General features: G+C 37.3%; 1 protein-coding gene across 4 annotated transcripts in view; it reads right to left on the minus strand.

Annotated features, from left to right (window-relative positions):
* GOLGA4 (golgin A4) overlaps positions 1–13867 on the minus strand; it is a 122063-nt gene that overhangs the window by 60260 nt on the left and 47936 nt on the right. For all 4 annotated transcript variants that reach the window (XM_030812135.1, XM_030812133.1, XM_030812136.1 and 1 more), the window contains 5 exons: positions 12585–12683; positions 11460–11592; positions 8659–8846; positions 8307–8390; positions 5371–5518 (listed from right to left, as the gene is read on the minus strand). In XM_030812135.1, coding sequence (XP_030667995.1) covers positions 5371–5518; positions 8307–8390; positions 8659–8846; positions 11460–11592; positions 12585–12683 — 652 coding nt within the window. The remainder of the gene's footprint in view (positions 1–5370; positions 5519–8306; positions 8391–8658; positions 8847–11459; positions 11593–12584; positions 12684–13867) is intronic.

Genomic DNA, 13867 nt, shown 5'->3' on the forward strand with positions numbered 1-13867 from the left:
GTGATTTTGGTTTGTTATATAAAAATGCATAAATCTTACACATTATTTAAACACATATTTTAAAGGGTCTTTCAAACATCAAATAAATATGTTCTAATGAATTTCTTTTGGTGTATCAGACCTATACTATACAAATGAATAAAAAACACATTTCCTGCACAAACACAACATGACAATAAAAAAGCAAAGAATGTTTTGAGTTAGTCCAAGTTTTTAAATGCCACCAATCATATAAAACACGTAACTTCAGCAAAGACAAGGTACATGAAAGGGAAACGGGGTTTACAAAAGTTACTTTACTCTAGAAACTTCCCTAATCTAAGCAAAATATTTTATTCATTTTGCATAATTGTAGGAAAAAACATTTTAAGGGGGGGGGAGGAGGATTAACACCGTGGCATGGGTTATTTTTTTAATGGCTATATATATTTAAATCACTTAAAAGTAGCTAACGAAAAAGACTAAAAGTCTATGGTTAAGAATTTATCCTGAGATAAAATTCAAAGATCTAATAAGCTATATCTCAAAATTGTCACAATAGTATAACAAAAATATATAATAATCTAGATGATAAACAATAAGGAAATGATAACCAAGTAAATGATGTACATGCGCTTTGACACAGCCATTAAAATATGTTAGTACTTTAGCAACACGTAAAAGTGTCAATAACATAATGCTAAATGGGGGGAGAGGAACATACAAAATAGAATGTACAGTATTATTACAATAATATAAAAATAAAAATTAGAGAAAACACTAAATGGAAATTTACTAAAACAACAGTGATGTGATTTTCTCTATTTTCCAATTTTTTGGTAATACACTGCATTAATAATTAGCTACCCCATCTCCTATCCTGATACACACACACACACACACACACACAGAGAACAGTCAAGAACTAGTGTGAACTTCAGTAGCATTAACATTCTACACTGGTGCTACACTGAGGATATAATTTCCTGGAGAGTTAAAATAGAGGATTATGCATTTAAGCTGAATCACCAAACTTTTCCAAGTTTAAAATCTGGTTAATAGAAGATATGACCATCTGTTCTTACGTAACAACTAGAAAGAAACACTATCAACAACTGTAGAAGCACTTATAACCAATAAACTTATTTTTTGTTTTCTTTATCCACTAAAATACATATTTTTAACAAAACAAGAATGCTATGCTCTCATAATACGTCAAGAAATACGCCTAACATTTCTACTAGAGAGGAGACTGTTTAAGAACTACAGATTGATACACCACCCTGAAATCGGTACACCACCGTATTCACAGTCTCAGTATTTTATAATAGAATTATTCTTTTTATGCCAGCATGCAAAAACAGAAAAATAAAATAAAGAACATAAACAATCATTCTGTTTAAAATCAAAGACATTCAGATTTCCTCTGTCCTCCAACATATGAAAGGTACCACAATTCATCTAGAAAAAAATATGAGGAGCAGCTTAAGAGACTGTTTCCTAAGAAAAGTAGTGGGGAACATTCCTGAGCTGATTTTGACATCCAGAATAAGTGAGCCAAAGGAATTAGTGATTTGTCTACTAATATCCACATCAAGAATTACTAGCAATATCAAAATTAAATTTCTTCACGGTTGAAAATGCATTTGGAGAGTTTATTTTCTAGATAAGAGTTTTATGTAGACATATCTACTTCTAAAATCCTAATAGCAAGCTGTAATGATGTTAATGTTTCCTTCACATGGCCAGTTCTTACGTGTTTAGCCTTTGAATTTTAAATCTAACAAAGAAGAAAACAAATATTTAATAGAGCAATTGAATTTTCCAATAGCCAGACTATTTATAGAAATCCTACTTCCTTTACATTGACCTTTTCTTATGTTTAGTACTTAATTGGAAGTTTTCTTTCAATTGGCATATGCCTTCACATTTGAACTAAGAATCACTTCCTACTCGAACAGTTCTGTTTAGACTCAGCTAAGACTATTAAATGAAATACAGTTTGTGTGCAAAACTAGCTTTCATTATAGATGTAAAAGGCATTATCTTCAATGTAGAGCCAGTTTGTTACAACTTTGCATCATAGCCCTCTATTATTATGACTACAAATATAATTTTTAAGAAATCTATAAAAGCACTTACAACTTTATCTAAAGACTTTCCAAAATAAATGTATCCATTAATAACTTAAATCTGGCAGGGCGCAGTGACTCACGCCTGTCATCCCAGAACGTTGAAAGGCCAAGGAGGATGGATTACCTGAGGTTGGGAGTTCGAGACCAGCCTGGTCAACATAGTGAAACCCCGTCTCTACTAAAAATACAAAAATCAGCCAGGTATGGTGGCACACATCTGTAAACCCAGCTACTCAGGAGCCTGAGGCACGAGAATCACCTGGACCCAGGAGGCGGAGGTTGCAGTGAGCCAAGATTGTGCCCAAAAAAACTAATAATAATTTAAATCTTAATTCTTTTAGTATTTATTTTTTATGTTTGACAGTATTAATAGAAAAAATTTTAAACCTTTAGGCTATCAATTACTTACAAAAATATGGTTTATGAAAATCACACTGAAAGACAAAATATATCTGCGTTTTGGAGAAGCAAGCGAGGGAAGGAAAGCTGTTCTACTAAAGGTTTAACTGGAACATATACCTGAAAATTTTATCCTGCATGTGAATGAACTATGTATTTTGTCTACCTTTTCATCATTTACCCTTTTCAGCTTGATATTTATTAATCAGTTTCTATCTCCTCATTAAGTACACCCAATTTTAAAAGAAATGTAATCCCCTGACCAACATTTTCTCTCTACTGGCTACAATAGTCAACAGAAAACAGTTCTAAAAATGGAAAGGCTTGATATGAGAAGCTGAGGTTATCCGTTAGATTTTCTGTTCACTGAAAGCAAACCTGTTGAACCAATATCTTACAACACTCAAACTGCTTCAAGTAAGTCTTCAAACATTATATTCTGAAAGATGCCATCTACTCTCTCTAAAGGGAAGTTTTCTTAGGTTTGATGAGAACAAATTCATTAACTAAATTCCCCAGTCACTTTATCCATAAAATAATTCCAAGAAGATGGGGAGATATTTATGAAATAGTCAACTATTTCTCTGTCTAGAGACCCAGTCCCCTCCTTAACACCTTAAAATCTGGCTTATAAAATCATTTCTCAAAACTGCATCCTCCAAATCAAATCCTTGCCAAATTCAAAGACCTCTTCAAAGTCTTCATCCTACCTTCTCCATTTCTTGAAACACATCTTATATTCCCCCAAAAAACTATCCACAATTCCTATGACTTCATGAGGTAACTTTTTTTTTTCTCATTTATGTCTCATTGCCAAACTCAAGACCTCTATATGGTTAAGAGCACAGACTCTGAGTCACAATGCCTGGATTAAATCTTGAGTATATACTTACTCTCTGTGCATAAATGTAGGTAAATTACTTAACTTCTATGTTCTTAGGTTTGCTTATTTGTAAAATGAAGATAATAGTATTATTTCATACACTTGTGAGGATACAATACAATACAAGCAAAGCCCTTAGAGCAGAGCATTACTAAAGTAAGTAATGGCTAGCAGTAGTATTAACAATAGTAGCAGCAGTAGTACTAGCAGCAACAAGTGCTAAATAAGTGTCAGCAGAAGCAGCTGCTGCTGTTACCACCACGACTATTACTACTACTGTAAAACTTAATCTTTTGTAGAAATCCACCTCTCCTACAGATTTAACCACAGGCTTCAGTCCTAGGCTGGTAACTCCTAAAAGATGTTCCAATTTCATATTTCCAAATTCCTGCAACTCAATTCCATTTGAAAAGCTCATGACTGGCTCAAATTCAGTGTATCTAAATCATTTCACTCCAATTCTCAACTTCCCTGTTTAGATTCCTTATTCTAATTCCACACTACTATTCATTAAGTGTCCTAAGCTTAAAACTTTGGAGTCAACTTAGAGTCCTTACTTTTCTTCTGCCTCCCTGAGTTGATCAGATACCAAATTCTACACATTCTACCTTTCTTCTCCTTCCCAGAACCACCATCCTAGCAAGGTGGCCAAAGCTCACAGTCCCTGAAACTGGATTTCTGTCTTTGCTTCTAAGTTTGACTTCCTGTTTCATTTCTCTTCTACATAAAACCCTAGCTTCCATTACATTATGCCTTCCTATTACTGGTTTCCTGTTACTTTGTATATCGAAGTCTAAACTCAGCTACCTACCTTTTAAGATTTCAATAGTCAGTTCCTTTACAATCCAACTGCATTTCCCACTTCAGCAAGAATGGTTTTCAGCTGATTCACACACCCACTATGATCACTGCCTGTTTATGGCATTGTAGCATCTGAAATGTGTGCTGCCCACATCTCTCTTGTTAGGCCCATTCTATTGATTATTTGAGGTCCAATTCAAAATTCACATCTTCACTGATGTGAAGGCACAGTTCATCCTGCTCTCTCCTCTTTCAAACATCCCTCCTTTCCTAGCTTTAGTTGGTTTTGTACCTTGTTGAATACTATGCTGGTTTCTATACTTTATAGCCCAGCATTTATTGTGTCAAAACATGCTAGTAGGCCGGGCGCGGTGGCTCACGCTTGTAATCCCAGCACTTTGGGAGGCCGAGGCGGGCGGATCACGAGGTCAGGAGATTGAGACCACGGTGAAACCCCGTCTCTACTAAAAATACAAAAAATTAGCCAGGCGTGGTGGCGGCCGCCTGTAGTCCCAGCTACTCCGAGAGGCTGAGGCAGGAGAATGGCGTGAACCCAGGAGGCGGAGCTTGCAGTGAACCGAGATTGCGCCACTGCACTCCAGCCTGGGCGACAGAGCGAGACTCCGTCTCAAAAAAAAAAACAAACAAAAACAAACAAACAAACAAAAAAACATGCTAGTAACACTGAAGTGTTCATTATTTTCTTTAAAAGCAGACTATAACTTATACTTTTTGTTTGCCCTAAAGCATCTATAAGGTAGCAATTATTTAATAAGTACCATGCTGTACCTACTGGGAAGTTCTAAAATTTTAAATTTGAATTTTGATACTCTGTCAGCACAAATTTTCTGTAAGGGGCCAGATGATAAATATTTTAGGTTTTGTAGACCACATATGGTCTCTGTCATATATTTTTCTTTTGTTCAACTATTTAAAAATGTAAAAATCATCCTTAGCCTAAGGGCTGTACATAAATAGGCTGTGGGCTGGATCTGGCCCACAGGCCACAGTTTGCCAACCTCTGCCTCCTCTAATGAGCAGATGGGTGTCTTATTAGGAGCCTCTACAGTTAAGAATTTTTATCAATATTTAACTCATTTTTTAAAATACTGGTCAAGCACTTTAAATAACTTTTGAGTTCCAACATAAAACAAGTAACCCTCGAGTTCTTACCAGCTCTTTCGGACTTTTCTTTCTGTTCTCGTAATTCCTCTCCCTGGGTAGTCATCTGTTTGATGCGACTACGGAGTTGAGCAATTTCTTCTTCTTTCATTTCAAGGGTTTCATGCATCTGACGTTTTGTCTCTGCGATTACCATTCCCTGAATAGAAGTGAAGACTCTAAAACATTTGCATAACAAAACTGCATCATCAACAGCACAGATAAAACTTAATTTAAAAGGCAGAAAAAGACCAGGCATGGTGACTCATGTCTGTAATCCCAGCACTTTGGGAGGCCAAGGAGGGTGGATCACCTGAGATCAGGAGTTCCAGACCAGCCTGGCCAACATGGCAAAACCCTGTCTCTACTAAAAATACAAAAAGTAGCCAGGCATGGTGGCACATGCCTGTAATCCCAGCTACTCAGGAGGCTGAGGCAGGAGAATTGCTTGAACCCAGGGGGCGGAGGTTGAAGTGAGCTGAGATCACGCCATTGCACTCCAGCCTGGGTGACAGAGTGAGACTCTATCTCAAATAAAAATTAAAAATTAAAAAAAAAAAGGCAGAAAAAAATGATATTTCTTGCTAAGTACAGCATAACAATTATTTCAGTACTTCACAAACTGAGGTCTGTTTTCTGCTCTAATCCTATTACCTACCATAACGGTATTTTTTACATTACAAATTTTAATAGTTTAACCCTTAAAGCATTAAAACATTATTACTTAAAAGATTTATTTTATAACCTTTCTACAAATGTGCTGTCTTAGTGAACAATTTATAATGAACAAAATACAGTCTTCTGAACCTGGCTTGGCGCTACAATAAACTACAAGTATTGATCTGTGCTATCACATGGGGATAACCCCAGAGACTTGAGAATGGAAAGTGCCTGCTGCCACACTGGATAAAGCAAAATCCCAGGACACATCTACCTGGTTTTTCTTTTTCTTCCTGTGACTGTCTCTGGTACCACCACTATTCCTTACTTTGTAAGGCATCCCCATTCCTCCAACTTGCTAGTTACTTCTGTTCCCTCTTTCTGGATGATCTACACTAGAAATGGAGGTCAGCGGGGGGAAAAAGACAACTAAATGGTATACAGTAAAAAAGTCATTTAGGACTAACAAAAAATGAGGTGGTTCACTTGTCTCTTGAAAAAATGTTCAGACTTTGTGACAACTATTTTATGGTCTTAAGATTAGCACCCTCTCCGCAGGGTTTGCCAACCCTTGCTTTAGAGTATGACTCTTCCAGATGGCTAATATTAATGGAGAGACAGAGAGATAACAACCAAGTAAGTGAGGCACTGTTACATAAAATCTCAGAACACAATCATGGGCCTTCAGTTTCTTCAAAAACCAAAATATAGTGGAAAGAGGAGGAGAGAAGATAATTGAACCAGTACATTAAAGAAATCTTAAGAGTCATATCAACCAATTGCAATGAAAAAACTTTATTTGGACCCTGATTCATAAAAGGGCAAAAAATACATGCGAAACTAGAGAAAATCTGAAACTGACTAGATAGCAGGTCATATTTAAAAATTATTAAATTTTTAGATGTGATCATGATAATGTGGTTATATTATTGTAAAAATAACATCTCTTATTTTAAAGATATATTAAAACACCTTTGGAAAAAAATGATAAAATTTCTTGGATTTGCTCTAAAACAATTCTGGGTGAGTAAGACAATGAGAGTTGAGAAGGTACAGATAAAACAAGATTAGTCATGAGATGTTAACTGTTGAAGCGGGGTGGTGGGTTCAAAGAAATTCATTTTAGCAGCTTTTCTTTTGTAAATGTTTTAAGTTCTTCATAATAATAATAAAAAAATTTTAAGTAGACCCTCAAGAAGTTTGTAATCTAGCAAAGCAATATTATCAAAAGGATGAAAAAGATTGCCAATACATTTTAACAGCAGGATAGCTCTGACATGTTCTTAATTACATGACCACTTAAAATACTGTAGTGATAACCCGGCATATTAAAGAAAATGGTGGATGCTATGGAACAAACTGGGAGCTGCTTAGAAAAATGACCCAAGAACTTGGAGCTGAAAGACTTCGGTCAAAACTGTTTACCCATGAATTTTCTGGTTGCCTTTGCTGTGTAGCTATAGCTGCTGCTCCAACTCCAAACTAGCAAAGGTAAGACTCATTCCTTCCTCAATCCTCTAATCTCACCTACACATTCTAAAATTCATTTGTAGAAATTTTTATTTATGCTAATATATACATTATCACTTATTTTTGTTTGTTGTTTTTTTTAAGAGACAGGGTCTCACCCTGTCACCCAGGCTGCAGTATACTAGTGTGATCATAGCTCACTGCAGCCTCTAACTCCTGGGCTCAAGCAATCCTCCTGCCTCAGCCTCCCGAGTAGCTGGGACCACAGGCATATACCAACATACCCAGCTAATTTTTTATTTTTTGTAGAGAGGCGGTCTTGCTTTACTGCCCAGGTTGATCTTGAAGTTCTGGCTTCAAGCAATCCTCCCGCCTCAGTCTCCCAAAGTGCTGAGATTAAAGGCATGAGCCACTGTGCCCAGCCCTTTATTTACTTTTTAGGCAACTTATCTGAGAGATTAATCTGTTTCCATATTACTTGAAAGAACATACTGATATCATTCACATTTAGAGTGCCTTAACTATAAATAACTTTTCTCTGTAAAGTAGTTATGTACTATAAATATAAACTTCCTTTGCAACAGTTATTCTAGTCTACAAATCAAAATGCTGGGATCAAGAAATCAGAGAATCAGTTTCACATGATACAAAACTAATGCTAGTAGTTACATAAATCTAGAAATTAAAAAGATTTTTCAAGGAAAAAGCTGCAATAATTTTTGGAAAACAGAAACAAGCATGAATGTTTCCAACTGTTTCCAAAAGTAAATGTTGGGGCCTCTTGACAAATTTTAGTATCATAGGTTTTGTTGTTTTACCTTATCTTGTTCAAGCTGTTCAATTAAGTTCTTTGCATCACGCAACTGAGTGATAAGTTTAGTCTTCTCGGCCATATGAAGGTCCTAAAAAAAATTTTTAAATTCATTTCCATCTCTAATAAAGCTTCTTCTCATTTGAGAACTCTAAACATTTATCTAATTTATATACATGTTACAGTGCAGAAGGAGAAAAGTACACAGGAAGTCTCAAGGTTTGGTGTTACGTAGGCCAGGGCAAACAAAAATGCCCTTTCCATCCACTCTCCTTTCCCAGAGGTACAAGCCATGCTGTGGAGCCTGTGGATCTAACTTTATAGGATTAAATTAGAACAAAACTCATCTGCTCTTTTACCTTTATCTTTTCTAGTTCTTGAAGTCTTTCATCCAGTTGTTCTTGCAGAGCTTCTTTTTCACTAGTTAACAGTGTACATTGTTCCTTATGTGACTGAATTGTTTCCTTACAACGCTTAAGTAGGTTCTCTTGACGCTTAACTCTTTGCTGGAGTGTTTCCAGTGTTTTAGCAGAAGTTCCATCCTCCACTAACAATAAAGCAATGTAAGGAGGGGCCATCAGTAAGGAATATGAAACTGCCTTTGCAAAATTATGACTGAGTCAAAGAGATCTAATCTAACCGACTCCATCTTGGTTCTAACCTTTAAGCTGTCATTGTTCATTCCTGGGTGTAGGCTGAACTAACTTTGGGAGAACTTAGCTTATAGTTTATAGTTTAAAACAAAGACAATAAAAGCCATTTCCCAAACAAACCTCCTTCTTGCCTGGGGACTAGATTGCCTTTGTAGGACTAACAAATTAGCCAAAAGATTAGAAATTATCATTTAGGAGTCATGCAGCTGAAGGCTACAAGATTCTGACCACCACTAAACTGCTCCTAATATCACTGCTTGAGATATTTTACAGACCCTGCACTTGATGGATCAGCTGGCAACACCCAGATGGATCAATTGGCTCATCTGATCTTGTGGCTCCCACCCAGGAAGTGACTCAGCATAAGAAGACAGCTTTGATTCCCTATGATATCATCTCTGACCTGACCAATCAGCACTCCTGGCTCACTGGCTTCCTCCCACCCACTAAATTGTTCTTAAAAACTCGGATCTGTGAATGCTTAGCGAGACTGATTTGAGTAAAATAAAACTGGTCACATGCACAGTCGGCTCTGCGTGAATTACTCTTTCTCTACTGCAATTCCCCTATCTTGATAAATCAGCTCTGTCTAGGCAGTGGGCAAGGTGAACCCATTGGGCGGTTACAAATATAAGGGCACTCCAGAACAGTCTGTTACTACACAGGTGTGTATTCCCTTTTTTTTTTTTTTGAGACGGAGCCTCGCTTTGCCACCCAGGCTGGAGTGCAGTGGCATGATCTCGGCTCACTGCAACCTCCACCTCCCTGGTTCAAGCAATTCCCCTGCCTCAGCCTCCCGAGTAGCTGGGATTACAGGCGCATACCACCACATCTGGCTAACTTGTTTGTATTTTTAGTAGAGGTGGGGTTTCACCGTGTTGGCCAGACTAGTCTCGAACTCCTGACCTCAGGCAATCCGCCTGCTTCAGCCTCCCAAAGTGCTGGGATTACAGGTGAGAGCCACCACGCCTGACCAGGAGTGTATTCTTACACCAATATTCTGCTATACTCTTAGTCAGACAAAGAAGGGACAACCCTAGTCAGCTAATAAACTGGCACCCTTCCAAACCTCTACTTAGTATTAGTTGTTTAATCTTTATCTGAAGAAGCTTAGCAGTGAATTCACCTCTTTGTGGTTCAACCCCATTCAGAATGGCATAGTAGTTAACTAACATTAACTGAATCCACCCTCCTTAAAATGACAGTTTGATAATCATCTTTTGTTATTCAAAATTATGTGTCTTAGCTCACCTCCCAAAAGGATTAATAAAGTACAGTATTCTTTCCAACCACATTCTAATCTCTTTCTGAGAGGAGTTCTGGTAAGTGCAACTTTCTCCATCTCTTTACATTTATGAGTCTGAAGTTTCCACATGTCTGGGAATTTCGGGACTGACCCCCCCGCCCCACCACCCCACCATAGGCTGGTTGCTCAGGTAGTTAACTGCTCAACTACTTACTCCAAATTTATCGTAAGTCCCTTTGAAAGAAAAAGCTAGGAAATAAAAGATGGGAATTTTATTGCATATATACCTCAAAGCCTCAAAGCAAAGAAGGCTGTAACTGAATTTTAAGACAAAATATAGCTATTTCTTCTTTTTCCAGTTAAAAAGCAATTAATAGGACAAACACAAATATCTATGAATATAGAAATTTAAGCAATATTTAAAAACTAAAATATACAAACAATTACAAATAGCACATTTATTAGCGTGTAAGCAGAACTGACCTGTTCATATGAAATCTAGCTACTGCTATTAATAAAACAGCATAGCATAATAAATGAATTTCAATTACAATGAAAATGTGGTGTTACTGACTATGACATTTTTGCATATTAAAACAATTATTTTGGTTGGGCACAGTGACTCATGCCTGTAATCCCAATACTTTGGGAGGCTGAGGCAGGCAGATTACTTGAGATTAGGAGTTCGAGACCAGCCTGGCCAACATAGTGAAAGCCCGTCTCTACTGAAAATACAAAAATTAGCCGGGCATGGTGGTGTGTGCCTGTAATCCCAGCTACTCGGGAGGCTGAGGCAGGAGAATCGCTTGAACCCGGGAGACAGAGGTTGCAGTGAGCCGAGATCATGCCACTGCACTCCAGCCTAGGCAACAGAGTGAGACACCATCTCAAATAAACAAACAAACAAACAAAAAACACTTATTTTCTCCTAAGTAACAACAAAGAACCAAAAAAACAAAACAAACCTTGCATCTTTCTGAAACTATTAGGACCACGGACACTTCTATCTCAGCCCATATCTATCAGCTCACATCCTGGAATCTCTCAAAATCTTCCTCCAGGTTTTCTTGGGGTTTCATTTTTGTTTTTGTTTTTCTTGTGGAGAAGGGTTTTCTCTATGTTGCCCAGGCTGGTCTCAAACTCCTGAACTCAAGCGATCCTCCCACACTGGCCTCCCAAAGTGTTGGGATTACAGGTGGAAGCCAAGGAGCCTGGCTCTCCTCTAGTTTTTAAATTAACCTTCTGACAAAATGAAGCTTACCTACTGGCTCTACATCACTCTCTGGATTCTCTTCTTTAGTGAAGACTTCAGCCTGTGGTTCCAGCTGAGGAAGTGGTTTCAGTACATCAACATTCATTGGGCCATTTCGTAATCGTTGTTTCAGCAGAGAAACCTAATATAAATGTGCTTCATTAGAAAAAAGTCAAAAAAAAAAACTATGGGAGTAGTACAATTGTCCCTTGGTATCTGTGGGGGATTAGTTCCAGGATTCCCTGTTAATACCAAAATCCGCAGGAGCTCAAGTCCATTATATAAAATGGTGTAGTATTTGCATATAGCCTACACATATCCTTCAGTATACTTTAAATCATCCCTAGATTACATAAACTACCTAAATAATGAAAATGCTATGCAAATAGTTGTTGTACTATATCTACTTTAGAAAATAATGACAAGAAAAAAGTCTACATGTTCACTACACATGGTTTTTTTCCCCCTAAATATTTCTGATGCAGCTGGTTGAACCCACACATACAAAACACATCAATGTGGATGGCTTAGTGTATGTTCTTTAAAACAGAGAGCGGGTGGATTAAATGATATTCTTCTTACTAAAGTGGGGGAAAATAATCAAAATAAAAAGTTTACTCCCAATACAGCTGGTTTTTATATTTGCTATTATTATTATGCAGTTAGTCAAAAAAGCATCCTTAACATTAACTGAGGAGCTAGGAGTGGTGGCTCATGCCCATAATCCCAACACTTTGAGAGGCCAAGGTGGAAGGATCGCTTGAGCCCAGGAGTTTGAGACCAGCCTGGGCGACATAGTGAGACCCCATCTCTACAAAAAATTTAAAAATTAGCTGGGAACGGTGGCATATGCCTGTATTCCCAGCCACTCTGGAGGCAGAGGCTGAAGGATTGTTAGAGCCCAGGAATTTGAGATTGCAGTAAGCTATGATCATGCCACTGCACTGCAGCCAGGTGAAAGAGCAAGACCCTGTCTCAAAAAAAATTAAAAATAAAAAAATTGAGGAAAGCAAGAAGTTTTAAAAATAGATCTTAAAAAATAAAAAACATTTGCAACCTTGCAGATATCCAAATCAAACCCCCTCTATTTTTCTTTATCCAAAAAATTCCACACTTTTTCTTTTATTCTTTTACCTGAGTTTGGAGAACACTGATATGCTGATCTTTCTCCTCTAAAGATGCATCAAACTCCTCTTGGAGATGTTTCTTTGCCTGCTGGTCCATTTGGAGCTCCTAAAACATAAAATGATTTACAGGTAATTTTCAGTATAAAACAAAAAATATAAACTTAAAGTTTTCAAAATTTAAAAACATGTTGAATACAGATTTGCATTTCCCTTAAGGTATCAGCAACAATAATTAGAGAATAATTAGCATGTAAAACATTAACATTATTGAAAACATTCGCATCAACACATGATTTTGTTCCTTAAAGAACAGGAAGATCCAAGAAGAAAAAAGTGTACTTTCCAGAGCTGTAATGATGGCTGCATTGATAATAATGTGGAGAAAATAATCACTTAAGACAGGCCAGATGCGGTGGCTCACACCTGTAATCCCACACTGTGGGAGGCCGAGGAGGGTGGATCACTTCAGGTCGGTCGAGACCAGCCTGGCCAATATGGTGAAACCCCATCTCTACTAAATATATAAAAATGAGCCGGCGTGGTGGCAGGCATCTGTGGTCCCAGCTACTTGGGAAGCTGAGGCAGGAGAATCCCTTGAACCTGGGAGGCAGAGGTTGCAGTGAGTTGAGGCTTGCCATTGCACTCCAGCCTGGGTGACAGAGTGAAGGCTTGGTCTCCCAAAAACAAAACAAAAAAAATTACTTAAGATGAAAGCAAAACTTTGAGACTCTTACTACTTGTGTTATATTATATTCATTTGATCCAAAACCAAATTATTATATACCAAACAGATAGCCAGTAGTCTTCCTCCTCCCAACACATGAAAGTGTCTGATAGCCGAAACCAAACACTTTCTCATCTGTAAAATGAAATTTCTAGTTCCTGCAATTAGTTAAAATGCTGCTTTCTTCAGGTCATTAATGAGCCTTCCTAACCAAGTCCATCGATTTTTGTCTCTCTGCAAAACCAGCCACCAGTAATTACCCTTTCATTTTAGGTATTAATTACACATATCACATAACAATGTTCTGGAAGATGACAGACCACACATATGACGGTGGTTTCATAAGATTATAATAACGTATTTTTAGTGTGCTTTTTCTATGTTTAGATAGACTTGGATATACAAATACTTACCATTGTGTTACAACTGTCTACAGAATTCAGTACAGTAACATGCTGTACAGGCTTGTAGCCTAGGAACAATAAACAATACAATATTGCCTAGGTATATAGTAGGTTATACCATCTACGTTTCTGAAAGAACACTGTGGTATTCGCACAATGACA

Source organism: Nomascus leucogenys, chromosome 4 (genome assembly GCF_006542625.1).
Source record: "Nomascus leucogenys isolate Asia chromosome 4, Asia_NLE_v1, whole genome shotgun sequence".
Classification (NCBI taxonomy): Eukaryota; Metazoa; Chordata; class Mammalia; order Primates; family Hylobatidae; genus Nomascus; species Nomascus leucogenys.